The following is a 23,641-nucleotide window of genomic DNA, read 5'->3' as shown; positions in this document are numbered from 1 at the left end:
CACAGCACAGTTTTTCCCACATTTTGGGTGTGAAAAAAACAAAGTATTTGCCCCAAGGCAACTATTTCAATGGATCCATAAGTAGAGGTGAAGGGAGGCGATTTCCACCAGCCAACGATGTGCCCCATCTGTCATTGCCTTACAATAAAAGAGATGTATCATTTGCGGATTGTGTAAATATTTATACGACGTCAATGGATATATCTAATAAACTGCAATTACACTAACAATAAAGAACAGATAAATAAAATTTGCGATTTGTGAAAATCACAGCAAAAAAGCCCCACAACTATTAATTTTTTTTCCAAATGAGTTTTTCAAACTCAAATGAAAAGGTTCTACACCTAGCGCAGCAAGTTTCTATAGAAAATAAACCCCCTAATTTTGTAGGCAATAATGAATAGTATATGGTGTTGGTTTTACTTTGGGCTAATTAATATTATCTTGTCCCCTTTATTGGAGCTACCTACAGATCTGCTATGGTCCCGGTCTATATTTCAAATGAGCGGTGGGCGTTTCATAACAGTCCCTGACAGAATCACAGTAGGAGGGGATAGGCGATAGGCAGTCACAAAAGCAAACATGGTTCCCTATCAGGTCCGCTTGTCTGGTTATTAGTTCCTATCCTAAATATCCTACAATTTGTTTTCCTAGACAAGATATAAACAAACACTCCAATGGCAAAAAAAAAGTCTAAAGACTGCCAACCTGGTAGAGTCTCTTTAATAAAGTATTCTTTAGGTACATCTGTTGTAGGAAACTTTTGAAATGGTCTTCTGGTTTTATCATAGTTCCGACACTTGCTTGTTTGGTTCATGATTTAGGCTCAGGTAGAGTAAATGTTCTTTAGAGTGATGAATGTGCTTCATAATCTGGTCGCGGAGTACAAGCATGGGTTTGGTGGACCCCAGTAGAACATTACCTACATGAATATACAGTATAGTACCAGAGGTAATGGCGGAGGAGGAATACGTTTGGGATAGGAACGTTGGTTCCAGAAAAAGCAAACCTTAACACTACAATGTAAAATGTCATTCTAGCAACTCCTTTTTCCCTACTTGGTGGCAAGTTTCAGGAAGGCTATTTCCTGTTTCAACATAGTTCCCCCATACACAAAGCAAGATCTGTACAGGAATTGGTGGATCTAATATCAATGGCCTGTGAACCAAGATAACCTGCTTCCATGCAATAGGTAAATGTCCTCCTCCTAAAGAAGCCACTCACAAGTGGAAAAATGCTTAAACTCAAAGTTCAGTTGCTTTAGGCTTATTTCTACTAGATACTGTATATCATGACCAGGATGAATCAAAATCTTTATATACACTTTCTGTATTGTTCTAAACCCCAAAACAAGATTATTTGAGTCAATGAGGACTTTAAAGAGACCTTTACGTGTTTTTAAAAATGTTCTCTATACCATCAGTGAGCATGGTGTGAGATCATTTGGGTATGGTCAGCTACAAGGCACCTAGACACCCTCAAACTTCTCATAAGCTTTCATAAGATACAATACAGAGTGCTCATCCCTAGATGTTTATCTAGTTCTAGGAACTCAAAGCACAATCGGCTGAGAAACCATAGAGCAAACCATGTGCACACACATATATTAAGCTCATAAATTGGTCGGGGCCTCTGGTATGTGGAGGTTTTTCCAAGTAAACAACTGGAAGCATTCCCATAACTGCCAGCTGACATACTTTTGAAACCTGTAAGTACATTCTATAAACTTATTAATTGATCTCAAAACTCCAACCATTTCTCCTGTTATCGAGAGATAAATGACATTCAAAGAACATTTACACCTCAACCAAAAAGTCTCATATGTATGGTATATGTCACCAGCTAAACTGGCTAATATGTCTTCTAATATTGGGGATCTTGTGGTCAAGTGGTTACTCTATTGCATAAACTTAAAAAACATTAAAGGACTTTAAAACATTTTGTCAACCATAAAATATCTCACAAAAAATATATTTTTGCATATACTCTTGGGGTGTTGGTTCTCCATTGCACCTCTTTGGAAATCTGAAAAAAAAAATCCAGATTCTCATGCCATGAAGTAAGAAGTATCTGTATTTATTGTGAGAAACACTTGGCTAAAGTCCACAGTTATCTGGATAAGACGGGAAATCACTGGAAGACTTGGTATAGTGTTTTATAAAAACTGTATGACCCATTGACATTGTATGAAGTCCAATTAATGATGCTTTCTTCCTTTATGTTTGGAATGTCTATTTCATATCTATTATGTTATATAATTTAGAGGCAGATATCTATCTTTCAACTGCTTTTCTCCTTTATACTGTGTTTTATTCTTTTACAAGTTGTAAATCTGGGAAAAAAAAAAAAAATTCAATAGAGATTCCAACCCGTGACAATTTTTAGTTCATAGAATTATTACACCAAGAATGAATATGTATGCAGTTGGGTTTCAAGAAAGGATTGACCCATATGGCCAAGAAATGTTAATATTTTCTTTAAAAAAAAATGCTCATTTTCAATTTGATACCAACAGCAAGTTTAAAAAAAAAGTTGGGTCATGAGTATGTTTCCAACTGTGTTGTATTAACTCTGATAGTTATGAAAGTGAGATGTTGTCCGATTCTTGCCTGATGTAGGATTACAGCTGCTCAACCGTTTGGGTGCCCCTTGTATTTTTCCTTTCATAAATTGCCAAATATTTTCAGTGGGTGACAAGTCTGGAATACAGACAGGACAGTTTAGCACCCGGAATTTTTTCCTATGGAGCCATTATCTTGTAACACAAGAAGAAATCAGTTTGGCATTGTCTTGTTGAAATACGTCCGGTTTTGCCTAAAAAAGACTTGCCTGGAATGCAACATCTTCTCCAAAACCTGTTTATATCATTCAGCTTTAATGGTGCCTTCAAGCTCTTAATCTTCTGGTATCTGGGGTCAAAAACTGCAGGTGATCTGTACATTTGAGTAAGTCCAGGAGACGTACGCCATTGTGAAAACTACCCAAATGTTAGTGTGGAGCTTTAGTCATAATATTAGGAAAACTTGTCAAGTGCAGATTATTTATACCTTCTACTGAGCGACAGAAGGACTTGGTCAATGATCTGGCACAACTGCCGTAAATAGATGTTTATTATGAGATGTTCCTCAAAGCTGACATTTACTTGACCGGACTTGTAGGGGAAGGAGACTAAGGGTAAGGCCAGACGTGGCGTTTTTACGTTGCGTTTTTAAAAAAGAACAGCCAGGCGTAAATACGCTACTGCAACCACATGCAACCGTCAACATGCGTTTTCCAGCACGTAGGATTCTTTTCCCAACATGCACTTCTCAGTGTTCTCATTGAATTTGGACACCATATTTAAAATACGTTGCGTATTTACATATGTTGTTTCAAAAGTGCAGATCCCATAGAGTCTATTGATTTGGTAGTTCCTTAACGTATTGGCGTTTCTGCTAAAAAAACGCCAATACTGGCGTCCTGTGGCGGATTTCAGCTTCCAAGTGCCCTGTGTGAATTGCCATAGTGCGTTTTCCATTAGTTTCAGTGGTAGTGCAGCTGGCTGTTCTTTTTTTAAAAACGCAACGTAAAAACGCAGCCAAAACGCCACGTCTGGCCTTGCCCTTATGTATGTAGAACACAGGGCTTTGCTAAATTAGGCCCGCTGTAATCCACAGGGTGTGGTGGAATTGCTAGAAACAGGGAATTGAGTCAGAGGCGAGTACAGAGATTCGGGTTTAATTGTCCAAAAGTTGGGTCAACGTGCTCCTTAGTCTTTGAGCCGATACTCAAGCTTTCCTCCATTTTTTATTAAACAGATACAAACCTGTTCAACTTTGCCCACGTTGATCACCAAATGGGCAAACAATGAATAACTGCACCCCAGCACTAAAATCCAAGGCAAAGAAACCCACACAAACAACTACTTTGTTTTTTTTGCTTTATTCCCCACCCATTAAATATCTCTTGCAGGTCAGATTTAATAACACCCCCGGGCAGAAACAAAACACATATAAAAAAAAAAGACAAAAATAATTTGCAACGGTTACAGAAATTAGAAAAAAAAACTAGCGCTAATGTTCATCCTCATTGGAGTCTGACTTGTCCTTCTTTAATTTGTCTGCATAGTATTTAAAGCTTTCCTGAAAAACACAAGGAAAACAACAGAAGTTATTGATTCTTTATATCATAGAGATGATACAGATGCTTCTCATTCGCTCAAGACACGACTTTTACATTCACAAATTGGGACTGTCCGACCGAAATACATGGCTGGGAGGTATGAATGCAATGATAGAGGGGAAAATCTATACAGGTATGGGACCTGTTATCCAGAATGCTCGGGACCTGGGGTTTTCTGGATACGGGATCTTTCTTTAATTTAGATGAAATAAACCCACTAGGCTGGTTTTGCTTCCAATAAGGATTAATTATATCTTAGTTGGGATCAAGTACAAGCGAATGTTTTATTATTACACAGAAAAAGGAAATCGTTTTTTAAAAAAAATTATTAATTGGATAAAATGGAGTCTATGGGAGACGGCCTTTCCGTAATTCAGAACTTTCTGGATAATGGAACTTATATCTGTTGTAATAAATGGAGGAACTTTATCGACTACCTACAGATGCAGCAGCCTTTATTGCTGTACAAGTATGGGACCTGTTATCCAGAATGCTTGGGACCAGGGGTTTTCCAGATAAGGGGTCTTTCCATAATTTGGATCTTCATACCTTAAGTCTACCAGAAAATCATATAAACATTAAATAAACCCAATAGGCTGGTTTTGCTTCCAATAAGGATTACCGTATATACTCGAGTATACAGTAAGCAGAGTTTTTCAGCCACCAAAATATGCTGAAAAACTCTACCTTGGCTTATACTCAGGTCAAGCGCAAAAATGGTCGCCGGCGTCCAAGAATAGTCGCCGGCGTCCAAGAATAGTCGCCGGCGTCCAAGAATAGTCGCCGGCGTCCAAGAATAGTCGCCGGCGTCCAAGAATAGTCGCTGGCGTCCAAGAATAGTTGCCGGCGTCCAAGAATAGTCGCCGGCGTCCAAGAATAGTCGCCGGCGTCCAAGAATAGTCGCCGGCGTCCAAGAATAGACTCCAAGAATGGTCGCCGGCATCCAAAAACCAGACGCCGGCACCTCCAATGGGAGCAGAAACTCACAATTTTTTGATTGAAACTTACCAGAAACTGCTGCATTTTTCACCCTAGGCTTATACTCGGCTTATACTCGAGCTTTCACAGTTTTTGGAGGTAAAATTAGGTACCTCGGCTTATACTCGAGTATATACGGTAATTATATCTTAGTTGGGATCAAGAACAAGCGACTGTTTTATTATTACACAGAAAAAGGAAATCATTTTTAAAAATTGTAATTATTTCATTAAAATAGAGTCTATGGGAGATGGCCGTTACGTAATTTGGAGCTATCTGGATAACGGATCCCATACCTGTAACGAGTTGAACTTTATGGACTAACTAGAGATGGAGCAGCCTTTATTGCTGTTCCTGAAATGAGTAAAAAACAAACTAATCGCATTGTATTGTCCTATAAAGGCATTACAACTCAACCAGATGGGATGGAAACGGACAGCCCAATAAAGTGATATTTACTAGCCTGACGTATTTTCTAATTTAGAACATTTACCCTATTCGTTGTGTTTTTAGCAAAAGGCCACGTCTGCAGCAGCAGCAGAAATCTGAATGTGTTTAATATGCTTTGTTATAAACATTCATTGTAGTATTCGCTCTCCTGCCCTTTAAACAAATCTAACTGGGGCCCCGCTGCTCTGCTTCTCAATTCTGCTAAATGGGTGACATTTCAGCCATGTAAAATACATTTCTTTCAAAACATGAAAACAAAAAGAAATACAAGAACAATGTGCGGAGGTGAGAATGCGTTTAGGCAGATAAAGGAGGCAAAGCTGTGCATTATCTTAATTTCCTTAAACAGGTAACTCAAAAAGATGGAGATTCGCTCTGACATTCAGAAAACACTAAAAAGGTTCGGCCAGAGCAACGGGAACGCAACTTGCGCACACGATATGTTTTCTCTTTTTTTACCTTGAACGCACTCTCTCAAAACAAAAAAACAAAAGCAATTATGGGCCAATAAAAACGGCTTATTGAAACGTCTGCTTTTAAGCTGGAAAAGAGAAGAGATAAAGTGCCTGGGCAGGATCTGGGGGTGAAGTCAAACTTCCGAAATGAGCCGTAGATATGCGCCGATTGTATCGGAGGCTTTTAAATGAAATAATCCGCAGAAGGTTATCTGCTCCCACAAGTATAATAAAATTAATCCTTCCACTTCACACGTGCGGATCCCTGGGAGAATTCTCGGCTGAGATCTAATCCCTACGTAATTAAGCGCACGGTGTTTATTCGGGGGGTTATTAACATAAGGAAGAGCCACGAAGGCTACAGAGGTAAATGTGTAATTGGGTAACACTCACAGGAGGCTCGTTGAAAGGGACCGGCATCCCGGCTTCTCTCAGAAGGACTGCCAGGCGTTTCAGGAAAAGATCGTCCGGACTCAGACTTTCGCTCTTCATTTTCTCGTACAGAGCAGTGGCCGCCGTCGTGTCTTTGTCGGTTGCTGGTGGCGGCACGTTACAAAGATAAGAAGAGGAGAAAGCGTTAGCAGGAATCGATTTCACAGTCAAAATCATCACATTTCTCAGTTTAGAAGAGAAAATAACTTTCTAATTGACTTATAAATCAGATGTTAAACGGGGGTCAGACTTGGTGAAGGAGGTGGTTATTATTTGCCTTCTTCTTAACGATGTTGTAATAAGTGGAGGGAACTAATCAATTAACTACAGATGGAGTTTCCTATATTGATTATCTGATGACTTTCGCACACATGATCACAGCCTTCTCCCCACTAAAATGATTGCTATGCCAACCCTTGATAAGATTAAAGGGAAACACCCCACTAATCAGCAGGGATGCACCGAATTCAGGATTCGGCCTTTTTCAGCAGGATTCGGATTTTGACGAACCCAAGTGCCTGGCTGAACTGAATCCTTAAAATCCCTTTTCATTACACAAACAAGGAAACAAAAAAATTTTTTTTATAGTGCGCACCACCCTTCCTAACCCGGATTTGTGTTTGAAAGATTCAGTCAAATACCGAGTCCGAACCTTAATTTACAAAGGGTTTGGGATTCGGCCAGATCCCATAATAGTGAATTTGGTGCATCTCTACTAATCAGGTCCTGAGATGCCCTGAATCAGCCACCAACTACCCCACAATTTGAATTTGTCCTATTATAGTGACCTACCGGCTGAGCTGGCTGAGAAATTGGCTTCTCCAACTTTCTACCTCCCGGAGTCCAGGGCAGAGTTATTGCAACTAAATATGCCAGCCAAAGACACTGAGCACCCCAATACAATGCTAATAAATGCATGCTGACCTACTGGGTAGGGTAGACCCCCTGTCCAATCACCAGAGACTTTTGGAAATAATTAGTGAATCCTAGGCTATCCTATAAATCAATATCTGTGAAGCTAGAGGGTCCCAGAATGAATTTGGGCAGAATATGGGAGCTCGTCTTTATTTGAGCAAGATCGGTTAACTCTTCCACCTAGTTGGGGAGCAACACAAGCATGGACCATGTTCCTGGGGTACCAAATAAGGGCTGTGATTGGCTATTTGGTCGCCCCTATGAGGACTGGCAGCCTACAGGAGACTCTGTTTGGCAGTACATCTGGTTTTTATACAACTAAAACTTGCCTCCAAGCCTGGAATTCAAAAATAAGGTCCTGCTTTGAGGCCACTGGGAGCAACATCCAAAAGGTTGGTGAGCAACATGTTGCTCTCGAGCCAATGGTTGGAGATCAATGATTTAAAGGAATACAATTAAATTAAAAATAAAATGAATGGTGTGCTAAGTGAATTAACTAAGCTTGCTCCATCTGTTTCAGCAGGATTCCAAAGGGAATCCAAATTCTTAAAACCACATAACTTACGGTCATGTGATTAAGGAGGATCAAAAAATTCACCCCTTCCTTTTTCTACTTTACATATGCAAATTATGGTTTCGATTTGGTTATGGCTAAATCCTTCATGAAAGATTTAGGGTTCGGCCGAATGCCTAGGATTATCATAATTTGGATGCAAACAAACAAAGTGCAGGCAGAGCTCCGTTGGTTCATTGCTCAACACTGACCGTCATGAGATGAAATGAAATTGGACTCGACAAAGTCTGAGAGGTGAGAAAGTCTGAGAGGTGAGAACTATTCAAGAGAGGCACTGAGCTGTACTCATGGGATTTACCACCCAAATCTAAATACAATGTCACTTTTGAGGCGCAGTGACCGTAAATCATTGGATCGTATTACATTTGTGCCAGTGAAAGAATTTGGAAAGGATTTACATGAAAACGACATGCTGCTAATACAATAGTGCGTTCTAGAGTTACCCTTCCCATGAAACTGTATGAGGCTCTGCTTAATCAACACCCCCACCTTCCCCAAAGCTGTTACCAGCAAAGCTATTATAGCATTAACAAACTACCCTATGGGTGGCCTAATGCTAAATATCATTTCAGCCACTGTATGGGCTGGGTATCAGATCTCCTACCATCTTGTTCCATCCTAATCAAACATAGAAAGTTTTGGCATGCTGTGATGCCCATGAGATATCAATACAGAGTCAGCTCCATCTATAGCTTCATCCCTATGTCCCAAAAGATTTGTGAGACCATTTGTCCCAGTTGTAATTTAAATATTATAAAAAAAAATTGGAGTGAAGAATGATTCTCTTAAAGAAGGAAAGCTACCAAAGCAGTTTATTGCCAATAGATTAGCCACAATAGTACAAACTATAACACTATATTTATACTGCAGAATGCTTTGCCATACCTGAGCAAACAGCTGTTTGTTTAGGATAGCAGCTGCCATATTAGCTTGGTGTGACATCACTTCCTGCCTGAGTCTCTCCCTGCTCACTCATAGCTCTAGGCTCAGATTACAGCAGGGAGGGGAGGAGGGAGAGAGGAGCAAACTGAGCATGCTCAAGCCCTAGCCCTGGAGGTTTAAGATGAAAACAGGAAGTCTCCAGGGCTTGAGCATGCTCAGTTTGCTCCTCTTCCCCTCCCTCCGCCCCTCCCTGCTGTAATCTGAGCCCAGAGCTATGAGTGAGCAGGGAGAGACTCAGGCAGGAAGTGATGTCACACAAGCTAATATGGCAGCTGCTATCCTAAACAAACAGAGAACTTCTAGAGCTGCTTACTCAGATATGGTTAAGCATTCTGCAGAATAAATATAGTGTTATAGCTTGCACTATTATGGCTAATATATTGGCAATAAACTGGGTCGGTAGCTTTCCTTCTGCTTTAAAGTGATAAGCTGTCTCCATAGAGACATGTTATTCCCAAAACTTGTTAGCTGCCATGCAATCAAAATTCCCATTTATATAGGCAACTTGAGTTCATATCCAGAAGGAGTTTCCTTTGATTTGATTTCAGTATTAGCGTATGTATCTGTTTGGTGTAGGATGCACAAATAAAAAATGCATTAGTGCTGTAATATTAATAACCACCCCTTCCTTTAAGTACATTTGCTAATGGTTAATAATTCATCCCCTCCTCGGCCCCATTTGTTGGCATTTCATAGAATATGAAAAAGGCCTGGAAACATTGTGTTGGTTCATTTGGAGCTCAGACAGCTCATGACTCAAACGAAGGCCGAACACTTACCGTAACATTTCATTAGGTACGAATAGGCCGTTTGCTTCTCCGTGAATTCAGGGATCAGTTCAAGCAGATCACTGATCAGCTGCGCCTGGAAAAAAGATAATAAAAAATAAGATATTTCACATGCTAAAATCCATGGTCAAGCCTATCAGACTGCAGATTCCTGAAATGGAAGAACCTTGCATTTGGCAAAAAGGAAAATTTATATATTTTTTTTTATATATTATCGTATATATACAAGTAAGTGGGTTACCTGGCCTGGCGCCTGTGCAGATCTTGAAATAAAAGATACTAAGATAGGGGTTTGCTCGGCTATAGAACCGCACCTCTGTAAAGAGAAAAACAAAAGGAGGCGTCAATAAAAAGCAACAGACATTTTAGGAAGAGTTTATAAATGTTGTTATTGTATGTGCAGTTTTAGTAGTTTGGACACAGTCATAAAATGATTATCAACCCTCATTTATTTGCCCTCCCTTTCTATTTCAAACGGAAAAACTGGTTATCCGAAAAGCAGGAGTCCGATGTTAAAAATTTACATTTTATTTTCCATAAGTAAAGCAAGGGCCTGACGCATTGTGTGTCTTCTAGGGACACTTAAGTCATAGGCTAAGTGTTCCTAGTAGACACGAAACGCGTCAGGCCCTTGCTTTTCTACCTGGTGTGGTTCGGCTTGTGCCAGCCCTTTTTGATGTTTCCTGGTTCATATTTGAATGATTTTTTAGTAGATTCAAGGTAGGGAGATCCAAATTAAAGAAAAATCCCTTATCCGGAAAACACCAGGTCTGTGCATTCTGGAAAACACGTCCCATACTTGTATTAAAATAAACTATTGTATAGCGTTACATTCTTGCCACAAGAGCGCCATTGTTCTCCGTTTTCCACATACTGTATCTTCCTAAAATCCTCGTTTGATGACAATTGCTTTATGGGAAGCCCAGAGTTTTTTCCAGCCAGGTAGGATTAAAAAAGTAGGTGGAAACAGGTAAGATCATTGCTTCCTGAATCGAGTGCATCCAAAAGCAGAATTCAGTAGGAACGTTTTTTAGAATTTAATGGGGTTGCTTCATGTTCTTGGAACTATGGTTGAAAGACGGACGGACCAACAATGTTTCCCTATATTGGTAACCACTTTATATCCCTTACCAACAGTTGGACCTCCAAGGTGAGGGGCTTGAACGGAAACCGTCCGACAACCACTGCCTATTTTTTTATTTATACAAATGGACATCCATATTGTCCGTCTTGAAAATGGAAACATTTCAAAAGCCAATAGTAACGGCATAAACAGATGAAACCAATTCTGCTTTTTTGGTGAGATTTGGGGTAGCCCTTGATGTTCTAGGAACATCAGTGGCAGGGAGCCTGAAGGCAAATTTAGGAATGATTTGGAGTGAATGATGGTTTGCCGTCTGCAAGATAAACTTAAAAAGCCCAGCTTGAAGGTCAACTACGGTGATATTTGGGGTGCCCTAGAAGTTCTTGCAACTACTGTATGGCTGAAAGACAGACGCTCCAATGTTTATTGGTCACCACTTTATATCCCTAACTACAGGTTGGACCTCCAAGGGCTTCATGGACAACTGTCCAACAAGCACTGGCTCTTATTTATATGAATGAACTTCCATATGGTTTGTCTTGAAAGATGGAAAAATTTCTGATAAATAGTATAAATATATAAGGGGATCATATTATAATTTCTCTAATGATTTATTTACCAGTAGGTCTTTCCAGCTGACACAAGGGCACCCATTCCGATTAGAAGAAAAGAGGTTCCAGCTAAATATTGGGAAGGGGTTTGTTACAGTGAGAGCTGTGAAGATGTGGAATTGTCTCCCTGAATCAGTGGTACAGGCTGATACATTAGATAGGTATAAGAAGGGGTTGGATGGTGTTTAGCAAGTGAGGGAATACAGGGATATGGGAGATAGCTCATAGTACAAGTTGATCCTGGGACTGGTGCAATTTTGGAGTTAGAAAGGAATTTTTCCCACTCTTATACAAATTTGAGAGGCTTCAAATGGGGTTTTTCGCCTTCCTCTGGAACAACTGGCAGGCAGGTTATATATACACTTAAAATGTTTAACTTGATGGACGTGTGTCTTTTTTCAACCTAACTTACTAAGTATTACTACATGTATGGTAAATATCAGAGAAATGGTGAAAGGATAAGAATAAAGATGACTGGCAGAGCAAAGCATCATTACCCCCATATTACAGCCTAATAGCGGTTCTAAAGAACAACAGTAGCAGGTTATTAAATGGTAACAGCGCGCTGCCTAATCAAGCCAATCTGTCATAAATACGTCCCCGGCACAGCGAGCCTGAGGTTTGTTTAAAAGGATAAGGGGAGGGGAGGAATAAATGAGCGGCCCCAAGAAACGAGATTTAGGGAGAGGAAAAAAAACATTATTCTCCTCCAATTATACTGCCAGGATTCATAAGTGTGCTTGGGATCATAAGGTTAATTATACATTTAATAAGGTGTCAGGGAGATAACTGCTCATTTCTTTATAAAAATTAAAATGTACAAAGCAAGTTCCCTTCCAAGTATAATTGCCGACACTTAGGCGCAACAAAGGGACTGATTTCAATCTGCTTTATAAAGGGCCTTTCAAACACAACAGACAGTTCTCTGGAGAGAGACGACAAAAAAGTTAAAACTTGAAAGGAGAAGTTTTCGATGCCAAACGGGGAGAATGAAGTGTCTCTCCCACAACGGCGCCCTGGGGAGGGATCAATGGAGCCGAAACAAGATTGTACCGGGCGCATATCACCCGTCTCATTTACTCTTGAACACAAACGAGGAAAATTCTTATTTATATATTTTTTTTCCTTTTGCGCTGAAATGCAGAAAGATGGAATTACAAAGAAAACAAGACTTGATGGATCTGGAAGGGAAATACAGGTACTAGAGTCCTGCAACGCGTCTGGTACTCGTGGGTTATCCGCAAAAACCTGCGGTACCCTGCCGGTTGCAGGATGAAGTTTCGGGAGCGGCTATAGACGCGGGTCAGCGGTTCTCCGGGTTTGCGGGTCGGGGTCTTTTCAATAGCAAGTTTTACTGCTTTTTTACTAATCACACCTACTTCTAATCATGTCACTTCCAGTTTACAATGACTTCCTGTTTCTTGATGGTCAGCAGGTCGCGGATCAGGTTGTGGATAAGGTACTTGTGGGGTCGGGTCCAAGCGGGTAAGTATGCGGGTTGTGGGTCGGGTTTAACAAATTGGTTCCGCGAAGTACTCTTACAGGTACTGGATCGGTTACCCAGAAAGCTCTGAATTACGGTAAGACCATCTACTATAGACTTCATTTTATCCAAATTTTGAAGAATTGTTCCTTTTTCTGTGTAATAATAAAACAGTCGCTTGTACTTGATCCCAACTAAGATATAATTAATCCTTATTGGAATCAAAACCAGCCTATTGGCTTTATTTAATGTTTACATGACAGTCTAAGAAACTTAAGGAATGACTGAAATTACGGAAAGATCTGTTATTCGGAAAACCCCAGGTCCCGAGCATTCTGGATAAAAGGTCACATAGCTGTACTAAAAAAATTTCCTTTAAAGGAGAAGGAAAGCAAGGAGGCATTTTATTGCCAATAGATTAGCTGCAATAATAGTGCAAGCTAGAATGCTATATTTATTCTGTAGAATGTTTTACCATACCTGAATAAAAAGCTTTAGAAACTCTCTGTTTAGGATAGGAGCTGCAGTATTAATGTGGTGTGACATCACTTCCTGCCTGAGTCTCTCCCTGCTCTGGGCTCAGATAACAATAGAGAAGGGAGGGGTGGGGGGAGAGGAGCAAATTGAGCATGCTCTTGCCCAGGGCAATGAGGTTTAAGCTGAAGGCAGGAAGTCTGATACAGAAGCCCATGAGTACACAATAGAAGGAAAGAAATGTGATGTTTCTTTTGACAGAGGACTCAGAGCAGCACTACATTTGGGGTTTACTGGTATATTTAGATGGACCTTTCTGATAAGGCTTACTTAGTTTTAACCTTTCCTTCTCCTTTAAGTGTTTGGATTAGAGCAAAACAAGGAACCCCTTACAACACTGCAGTACTGGTGGGAACAGATGAGCGAGGGTTAAAAGGGGGTTCTTAGTTCTACACCAAGTAGGGTTCCTCTGCTACAGCCCCCTAACTTGTCCCCTCCACTATTTTTTTCAAGACTCTTCTTTCTTATAGGTGGTAAGCTCTTCAGGAGAGAGAGCTCATTTCAACTGTGTACCGATGTATTTAATCCTTCCTATTGCTTCATTTATATTATAGGCAAACTACATCCCTTGAAAACTGCAGGTTTTTTTGGGTTCCACAATTGAGAACTGACCCACGGAGGATATATTTTGATTAATAAGTATCCCGTTGAATCAAAACCTTGCAAAATCGAACGGCATTTGGCCACGTGCTAAACTTGTTTGGGGTGACATTAATTTGTACGCACCAGATTGTTAATAGAATTCATCCTCTACAAGTACTTTTTATTTGTGTTTAAAATAACGGACATAAGGGATTTTTATCATTGAACTCCTTTAACAGTTTTCCATTCCATCATGGCCACTTAATAACCCTTCGGGGTTCAGCTCTGTTCTGCCTCCTGCAGGAAATCATTTGAAATGGTCTCAACGTTCCATCGCCGGTCTCCTCCGACTGCCCCTGCCAGGGCTTTCCCAACAGAAAATGTGCCGAGAGTCTACATGAATAAACTGCCCTCCATGGGCAACAGGCAGTCGCTCCCAACCCTCTGTTCTGCGGCTTCTCTCATGTAAATCAATGTCAAGTATTGACATAAAACGAGACTAAAGAAGCGGTCGCATAACTTGGTGGTACCAGCCGCTACACATTATAAGTAGTAGTAGTAGTGATGGGTGAATAAATTCGCTGCGAAATCCAGAGAAAATTCGTCGGCGTCAAAAAAATTTGCACGCGCCAAAATCATTGCACATCAACACTATTCGGACACCCATTGACTTTAAAGCCGGTGTCAAAATTGATGCGGGTGTCAATTTCCGTTTCACTTAATTTTTTTGGCAAAGCGAAAATGGGAGAAATTTGCCGATCACTAATTATGAGTGATTTCAGTGCCATTCGCTGTCAGAAATTGAAAACAGCCTTGAATTTAATTTAATTTTACGACAGGGGGGGGTCTGCACTAACCCACCAATCTGCAGGATCACTGGCATTGTCACCTGCCGGCCAGAGATTCCCTGTCTGAGCCCGTTAATATGCACTGCACTCATCATCCACCGCTACTCCTGCACCTGCTCAGTCTTTAGTGCAGGGAAATTGGCATTGAGGGGCCATTTTCCTCACTGGCGACTGCTCATTTTACTGAACAGTGAGGGGTGGTTGACCTTTATTAGTATGTAATAGCATGGCTAATTCTTAAGCAACTTTTTAATTTGTTCTTTTTTAAAGATTCTGAATAATTTGTCTTCTTTATCTGATACTTTCTTTCCAGCTTTCACTGACCCCATCTAAAAAGTAGGGATGCACCGAATCCAGAATTCGGTTCGGTTTTCAGCCTTTTTCAGCAGGATTCAGATTCAGCCGAATCAAATCCGCATATGCAAATTAGGGGTGGGGAAGGAAATCGCCTGACTTTTTGTCACAAAACAAAGAAAAAAAGATTTCTCCTCCACACCCATAATTTGCATATGCAAATTGGGATTCGGATTCAGTAGTCGGCCGAATATTTCGCGAAGGATTTGGGGGTTCGGCCAAATCCAAAACAGTAGATTATGTGCATCCCTACTAAAAAGCAAATGCTCTGTAAAACTACAAATGTATTGTTATTGCTACTTTTTATTACTCCTCTTTCTATTCAGGCCTCTCCTATTCATATTCCAGTCTCTTATTCAAATCAGTGCATGGTTGCTAGGGGAATTTGGGAATATAGCAAGCAGATTTCTAAAATGACAAACTGAAGAGCTGCTGAATAAAAGGCTAAATAAGTCAAAAACCACAAATAATAAAAAATGAAAACCAATTGCAAATTGTCTTAGAATATCCCTCTCTACATCATACTGACAGTTAATAGTAATAGTAGTAATGTGGCGGCAATACTGGAGCAGTCGGCAAATTCAAGCAGCACAGGGATGAAAGCTCTGCAGCAGAATCAGCTCATATGTCATAAGCCCGAGACCTCGTCTAGTTGAAACGCAGTGAGCAGAAAGGCAGCCCTTGTACAGAGAGAAGAAATGATCTATTTGTTACTTGTATCCGTGTGCCCTGTCACCAGGCATGAGTGGGCGGCCGCAGTTGGATTATTAGGAGCAGACGTGTCCCCGTACAACACAAACTTCTATTTTTCATATAAAATTGCTAAGAATGCTCTTCTAAGCACTTTTTTTTTTTTTTAGTTTTCATGCTATTAGCAGTTGTACACTGCTCTTATCATGAAGGTGTAACTAGAGCGTCCTGTGCTGTTCTATCTAAGTGGGTCTGGATACAGTTACTAATAACTTACTGATACACCAAGCGTCTTCTGGTGCTTTGCTGATACGTTCCATCACTCGGAGTGACAGGAATGATAGAACCGAGCAGAGAAGCATCAGGAGACACTTCCTGCATCAGTAAGTTAAAGGGATACTGTCATGGGAAAAAAAATGTTTTCAAAATGAATCAGTTAACAATGCTGCTCCAGCAGAATTCTGCACTGAAATCCATTTCTTAAAAGAGCAGATTTTTTTATTTTCAATTTTAAAATCTGACATGAGGCTAGACATATTGTCAATTTCCCAGCTGCCCCTGGTCATGTGCCTTGTGCCTTGACTTTAGGAGAGAAATGCTTTCTGGCAGGCTGCTGTTTTTCCTTCTTAATGTAACTGAATGTGTCTCAGTGGGACCTGGATTTTACTATTGAGTGTTGTTCTTAGATCTACCAGGCAGCTGTTATCGTGTGTTAGGGAGCTGCTATCTGGTTACCTTCCCATTGTTCTTTTGTTTAGCTGCTGGGGGGGAAAAGGGAGGGGGTGATATCACTCCAACTTGCAGTACAGCAGTAAAGAGTGGTTGAAGTTTATCAGAGCACAAGTCACATGACTTGGGGCAGCTGGGAAAGGCTGGGAAATTTTTTTCCCATGACAGTATCCTTTTAAGCTCTTGCCTTTCTGTTCAGCGGAAACACCAGGCCAGAACGGGACGGCACGCCCCTGTATTACCTGAATGACATAAACTGCCAATATCATTAGTAAAATACAGGTGATTAATGTAATTTGCAAAAGTGCTTCGTTGTGGGTGGGTAAATATCCCCTTATAATCACTAACTGATGTTCTGCATGGTTTAAATGCCCTGATGGATTTTTAATATAATCAGAGTTCTCCGATCCCAAAAACCGAGACCACCTGCGCCAGAATGAAATCCTGGAGGAAAAGACACGACAAACACTATGGGGTCATGTAACAAAAGGCACTAAGTTTGCCCAGGAGCAGTAACCCATAGCAACCAATCAGCAGGTACCATTTACTGATCACCTGTTTGAAGAAACAATAACATCAAAAAGATTTTTTCAAAAATTCGTTAGTATTCATCGAAAACAAAACAAATGAAACTTAAAAATCACTTTTTTATTAAGAAATAACTTAACGAAACTCCGTTTGCGCTCCTCTTCAGAAAGCGATCAGGCGATCCATTGTGCGGAGCTCCATTTCTCCTCCCTGCCTTCCTTATAAGAGATAGTCAGGGAGAAGAAATCAAGCGTCGCACGATGGATCGTGCCCTTGATGCCTTTTCTGAAGAGGAGCAAAAGAGGAGTTTCGGTAAATTATTTCTTAAAGAAGGCTTTTCGATTTTAAAGTTTAATTTGTCTTGGTGGTTTTTTTTTCTTCTATGTATGCAAATTTTTTAACATTTTTTTTAAAGTTACTGGTCCTTTAAATGCAAACATCTTATTGGTTGCTATGGGTTACTGCTCCGAGGCAAACGTAGTGCCTTTTATTACATATGGGGGTTAGAACTGACCTGCAAGAGCAAATGGGCGTCGTTCTTCCTCCCAGATGAGATGTACTGCAGGAAAAGGTCAGTAACGGGTCTGTATACTGCAAACTGATTGGCCAGTCTCTCTGCCATGCCGCTGACTGCAAAGCAAAGGAAAGCGTTGATGCTGGAGTTAGAACAGGCCAAGCATGGAGATGAGGCAAAGAAACAAACATTTAACAAAACAAATGTTTGAAAATAAAAACAATAAAAGATAAAAAATAAAAAAAGTCTGGGCTTTTCCAGTGTATTTCTGGACCGCCTGGGACTCTAAAGCCCAACCATGGGAGTTCGCTCTATGGGAAGCTGCTGTTCACTGTTTGGACACTGACTTTGAGGTGGACGATAAGTGGCAAATGTTTAACTGGCCCACTGGTGCCAGTTAATAAATATAAAGGACTTCTGCTTGAAGAGGGGGTTAAAAAGGGGATCAGGGGGTTGTTAGACTTAAATGAACAGTAATATCAATAAGTAAAAGTGTTTTAAAGTAATAAAAATATAATGCAGTGTTGCCCTGCACTGGTAAAACGGGTGTGTTTGGTACAGAAACACTACTATCGTTTATATAAACTGTGTAGCCATGGGGGCAGCCATTCAAGCACAGGATACACAGTAGATAACAGATAAGTACTACTATAGTTTATATAAACAAGCTGCTGTGTAGCCATGGGGGCAGCCATTCAAGCACAGGAGTAGATAACAGATAAGTACTACTATAGTTTATATAAGCAAGCTGCTGTGTAGCCATGGGGACAGCCATTCAAGCACACGATACACAGTAGATAATAGATAATTACTACTATAGTTGATATAAATAAGCTGCTGTGTAGCCATGGGGGGCAGCCATTCAAGCACATGATACACAGTAGATAACAGATAAGTACTACTATAGTTTATATAAGCAAGCTGCTGTGTAGCAATGGGGGCAGCCATTCAAGCACAGGATACACAGTAGATAACAGATAAGTACTACTATAGTTTATAGAAACAAGCTGCTGTGTAGCCATGGGGTAGCCATTCAAGCACAGGATACACAATAGATAATAGATAATTACTACTATAGTTTATATAAACAAGCTGCTGTGTAGCCATGGGGGCAGCCATTCAAGCACAGGATTCACAGTAGATAACAGATAAGTACTACTATAGTTTATATAAACAAGCTGCTGTGTAGCCATGGGGACAGCCATTCAAGCACACGATACACAGTAGATAATAGATAATTACTACTATAGTTGATATAAATAAGCTGCTGTGTAGCCATGGGGGGCAGCCATTCAAGCACAGGATACACAGTAGATAACAGATAAGTACTACTATAGTTTATATAAGCAAGCTGTTGTGTAGCCATGAGCGCAGCCATTCAAGCACAGGATACACAGTAGATAACAGATAAGTACTACTATAGTTTATAGAAACAAGCTGCTGTGTAGCCATGGGGTAGCCATTCAAGCACAGGATACACAGTAGATAATAGATAATTACTACTATAGTTTATATAAACAAGCTACTGTGTAGCCATGGGGGCAGCCATTCAAGCACAGGATTCACAGTAGATAACAGATAAGTACTACTATAGTTTATATAAACAAGCTGCTGTGTAGCCATGGGGGCAGCCATTCAAGCACAGGATACACAGTAGATAACAGATAAGTACTACTATAGTTTATATAAACAAGCTGCTGTGTAGCCATGGGGGCAGCCATTCAAGCACAGGATACACAGTAGATAACAGTACTAAGATAACAAAAGTACTCCTTTAGTTTATATAAATAAGCTACCCAACATGACTTCACAACAGCTTGTTTATATAAACTATAGTAGTACTTATCTGTTATCTACTGTGTATCCTGTGCTTGAATGGCTGCCCCCATGGCTACAAAGTAGCTTGTTGATATAAACTATAGTAGTAGTAGTAAAGAATTTTAAGCATAACTTCTATTTATTTTGCTGATTAGGTGTATATAGGTGTATTGCTAGACAAGACATGGGTGGGGGGGCTCCAGCTCCTGCAAGAGATTTATTCCCCCCCAACCTGCTGTGATAAAGAGACTCACGTTTCTCCAGGGCCGACTCCATCTTTTCCTCCATTGTCTTCCTGAACACGTAGGAAATACTGGTGACCTGGGACTCTGCGCCTGTATACAAGGACTCGATCAGCTCAATGGCTTCCTCCATCTTCCCCCTGCAAACACAATGACAGAATTGGAGGGAGATGTCAAAGCATGAAACACAACCGAAAATGTTTTTAAATTTTTTTTATTTCTTTTTAAAGAAAAATCCCAACTGCGGTCAGCTTTGCAGGGGTGGTTCACCTTTAAGTTAACTTTAAGTATGTTATAGAATGGCCAGTACTAAACAACTTTTCAATTGGTTTTCATTGATTATTTTTTAAAGGAGAAGGAAAGCTACCGAAGCAGTTTATTGCCAATAGAGAACACTATTTATTCTGCAGAATGTTTTACCATACCGGAGTAAACAGCTCTAGAAGTTCTCTCTGTTTGTTTAGGATAACAGCTGCCATATTAGCTTGGTGTGACATCACTTCCTGCAGGAGTCTCTCCCTGCTCACTCATAGCTCTGGGCTCAGATTACAGCAGGGAGGAGAGGAACAAACTGAGCATGCTCAAGCCCTAGCCCTGGAGGTTTAAGCTGAAAACAGTAAGTCTGATACAGAAGCCCATGAGTACACAATAGAAGGAAAGAAATGTGCTGAGGACCCAGAGCAGCATTACTTTGAGGGGTTACTGGTGTATTTATATAGACCTTTCTGATAAAGCTTACTTAGTTTTAACCTTTCCTTCTCCTTTAAGTTTTTTGTTTTTAATTAAATGCTTCTTCAGACTCTTTCCAGCTTTCGAATGGGGGTCACTGACCCCATCTAATAAAAAAAGGCTCATTAAGGCTACTTTTTATTACTCATCTTTCTATTCAGGCCTCTCCTATTCATATTCCAGTCTCTCATACAGATCCATGCATGGTTGCTAGGGGAATGTGGACCCTAGCAACCAGATGGCTGAAATTACAAACTGGAGAGTTGCTGAAGAAAAAGATAAATAACTCAAAAACCACAAATAATAAAAAATGAAAACCAATTGCAAATTGTCTCAGAATATCCCTCTCTACATCATACTGAAAGTGAATTTAAAGGCAAAGAACCCCTTGAAGAGCAAGAAATGTACAGCTGAGTGGAAAAGTAATAAAAAAGCCTTGAACGTGAATGGAATTGTTTAATACGACCTGAGCAGGGCGAGGGTTTAGCAGGGGAGACATTAGCCGCCGCTTTGCTGAGTTAAAGTGACTTGCAGCCGGCAAATAGGAACATAAAAGCAAGAAACCGGCAAAGCATTAAAGGCTGAGAGTATGAATAATTAAAGGGCAGGACGATTATTTTATTTCTCGCAATATTAAATAAAATATTTACCTGAAATTGTTTCAGCACTGTCCTCCCTAATTCCCATACTGATAATAAATCTAATGTGTTCATTGTGAGGCTGGGTGGAGGGGTGCTGGTAATTACGAGCACCCGTAGGTGTATTATGTGTATATTGTGAATATGGGGTAACGGGTAACACGGGATGACAAGGCCATTTGGCTGCTAATGTACAAAGTACAGATCTGCTGCTCTACTTCCCACAATAAATAAAGTTCTGCATTAGCAAATCTATGGCTTCCCTCCACCAAACTTTCTCGTTTAATATAATGGACTTGCCGCCATGCTGACGCTCTGTCCGTATTCTGGTTAAAGGGGAACTGCACCCAAAACACTTTTAGCATAACGAAAGAATAATGGGTCCAAAGTCCCCTAGCAACCATGCTCTGATGTGAATAAGAGACTGGAATATGAATAGAAAGATGAGTAATAAAAAGTAACAATGCCAATACATTTGTAGCCTTACAGAGCATTTGTTTTTTAGATGGGGTCGGTGACCCCCTTTTGAAAGCTGGAAAGAGTCAGAAGAAGAAGAAGGCAGATCATTTGAAAACTAAATATAAATAAATTATGAAGACCAACTGAAAGGTTGTTTAGAAATGGCCACTCTAATATACTAAAAGTTACCTTGAAATTGAACCTTCAAGATTATGGCATCAAATTTATATTACCCCAGTATTTTGACTGCATATTTTTAGAAGCTGCTCCCCCAAATGCAGAGTTTCCATTTTGAGGCCTTGGGTGGAATTCTGAAATTCTCCCAGTCACTTACTTTTTCAGGTAAGCCAACATTTTATTGTTGACAAAAAGCATTTGAGACAGGCGGATGGAGGAGCCAATGTTGCGCATCATGTTCTCGACGACTTCGATGCCTTCCAGATCCCCTTTCAGTGCCAGCGCCTGGACCAGACGGGTGACTGCCAGCTGTGTGGGCACCTTGTCACCTTCGAGCATCGTTTTCAGAGAGGCCATGGCATCTATTCAAAAAGAAAAGAAAAAATAAATACGTAAAAAAAAAAAAAAAAAAAAAGCCGGAGTAAGCGCTGATCTCAGGTTTCCTAAAATGAAAGAGACATGCAAAGCCAGTGATTAACATCGTCTCTGTTGTTTCTCATATTAGGCACTTGCAGAGAACTGCCAAGCCTACTTGAGACTAGGATTCAATGATGGAACTGGCAGTTAGTCATCACACTGCTGAGGATGCAGAACACAATGTTTTCCTTCCCCCCCCACAAACTAAACGGCAGATAACAGTCCCAAACTGCGCGCACAAAGGCAGTGATGGGCTCCGTGTCAATAGGGAAGAGGCAAATTACTCTGCGTGCAGCTGGCAGTTGCGCTGAAAGGCACAAACCAGCAATCTGAACGCCAGGCAAATTGTATTAATGGTCGGTTCAGAGGATTTTCCTGCAAACACAAATAAGGGGAGGATTTCCGCTACGACGGCTATCAGTTTCAAAAATTATCAAAAATGATATATTGTTATGTAGATGGTGCAGTGCCTGCTATCCAAGGAGCCGACTGTCAGATCAGTCAGAGCCTTCCCTGCAATAGAGATCAGCACTCAGGCCAAAAGGCTCTATATGCGCATTTTTGTACAGAGCAACTCTAGTAAATGGGGTTATTTGATAAAAACAGGCATGAGCGACTACAGGTATGGGACCTGTTATCCAGAATACTCGGAAGCTGGAGTTTTCAGGATAATGGATCTTTTCATAATTTGGATCTTCATACCTTAAGTCTACTAGAAAATCATATAAACATTAAATAAACCCAATAGGCTGGTTTTCCCTCCAATAAGGATTAATTATTGACTTTAGACATGAAGATCCAAATTAAAGAAAGATCCATTATCCGGAAAACCCGTGGTCCCAAGCATTCTGGATAACAGGTCCCATACCTGTACTTGATCCCAACTAAGATATAATTAATCCTTATTGGAAGCAAAACCAGCCTATTGAGTTTATTTCATGTTTATATGATTTTCTAGTAGACTTAAGGCATGAAGATCCAAATTAAAGAAAGATCCATTATCCGAAAAACCCATGGTCCCAAGCATTCTGGATAACAGGTCCCATACCTGAACAGGTATGGGATCCGTTATCCAGAAAGCTCCGAATTATGAGAAGGCCGTCTCCCATAAACTCCATTTTATCCAAGTTTTAAAACTGATTTCCTTTTTCTGTGTAATAATAAAACAGTCGCTTGTACTTGATCCCAACTAAGATATAATTAATCCTTATTGGGATCAAAACCAGCCTATTGGCTTTATTTAATGTTTACAGATAACAGATCCCATACCATGTTGATTTAGTTCCTTGCCAATAGGAGCACCTCCAAAAATGACTGGACCAAACCCAACCAGATTATAGTTAGAGGTTCGCTCATCTGGTGACCTCCCTTTAGTGTGACAATGGAATTTTATGTTTTTCATTTTTAAATTGTGGGCGGGAAGGGAAATTTCGTTACTTTTTGTCACAAAACAAGGAAGTAAAAATGTTTTCCCCTTTCCACCCCTAATTTGCATATGTAAATTAGAAT

General features: G+C 40.3%; 1 protein-coding gene across 1 annotated transcript in view; it reads right to left on the bottom strand.

Annotated features, from left to right (window-relative positions):
• Positions 1–3,905: 3,905 nt before the first annotated feature.
• The window catches only part of lrpprc.L (leucine rich pentatricopeptide repeat containing L homeolog), a 94,282-nt gene continuing 74,546 nt past the window's right edge, over positions 3,906–23,641 (bottom strand). The window contains exons 32-38 of the mRNA XM_018262550.1: positions 21,873–22,077; positions 19,725–19,852; positions 17,653–17,768; positions 9,937–10,011; positions 9,687–9,771; positions 6,438–6,580; positions 3,906–4,121 (exon numbers count right to left, since the gene is read on the bottom strand). Coding sequence (XP_018118039.1) covers positions 4,053–4,121; positions 6,438–6,580; positions 9,687–9,771; positions 9,937–10,011; positions 17,653–17,768; positions 19,725–19,852; positions 21,873–22,077 — 821 coding nt within the window. The 3' untranslated portion in view covers positions 3,906–4,052. The remainder of the gene's footprint in view (positions 4,122–6,437; positions 6,581–9,686; positions 9,772–9,936; positions 10,012–17,652; positions 17,769–19,724; positions 19,853–21,872; positions 22,078–23,641) is intronic.

Source organism: Xenopus laevis, chromosome 5L (genome assembly GCF_017654675.1).
Source record: "Xenopus laevis strain J_2021 chromosome 5L, Xenopus_laevis_v10.1, whole genome shotgun sequence".
Classification (NCBI taxonomy): domain Eukaryota; kingdom Metazoa; phylum Chordata; class Amphibia; order Anura; family Pipidae; genus Xenopus; species Xenopus laevis.
The sequence above is the reverse complement of the archived record's forward strand: the minus strand, read 5'-3'. Positions and strand labels throughout refer to the sequence as shown.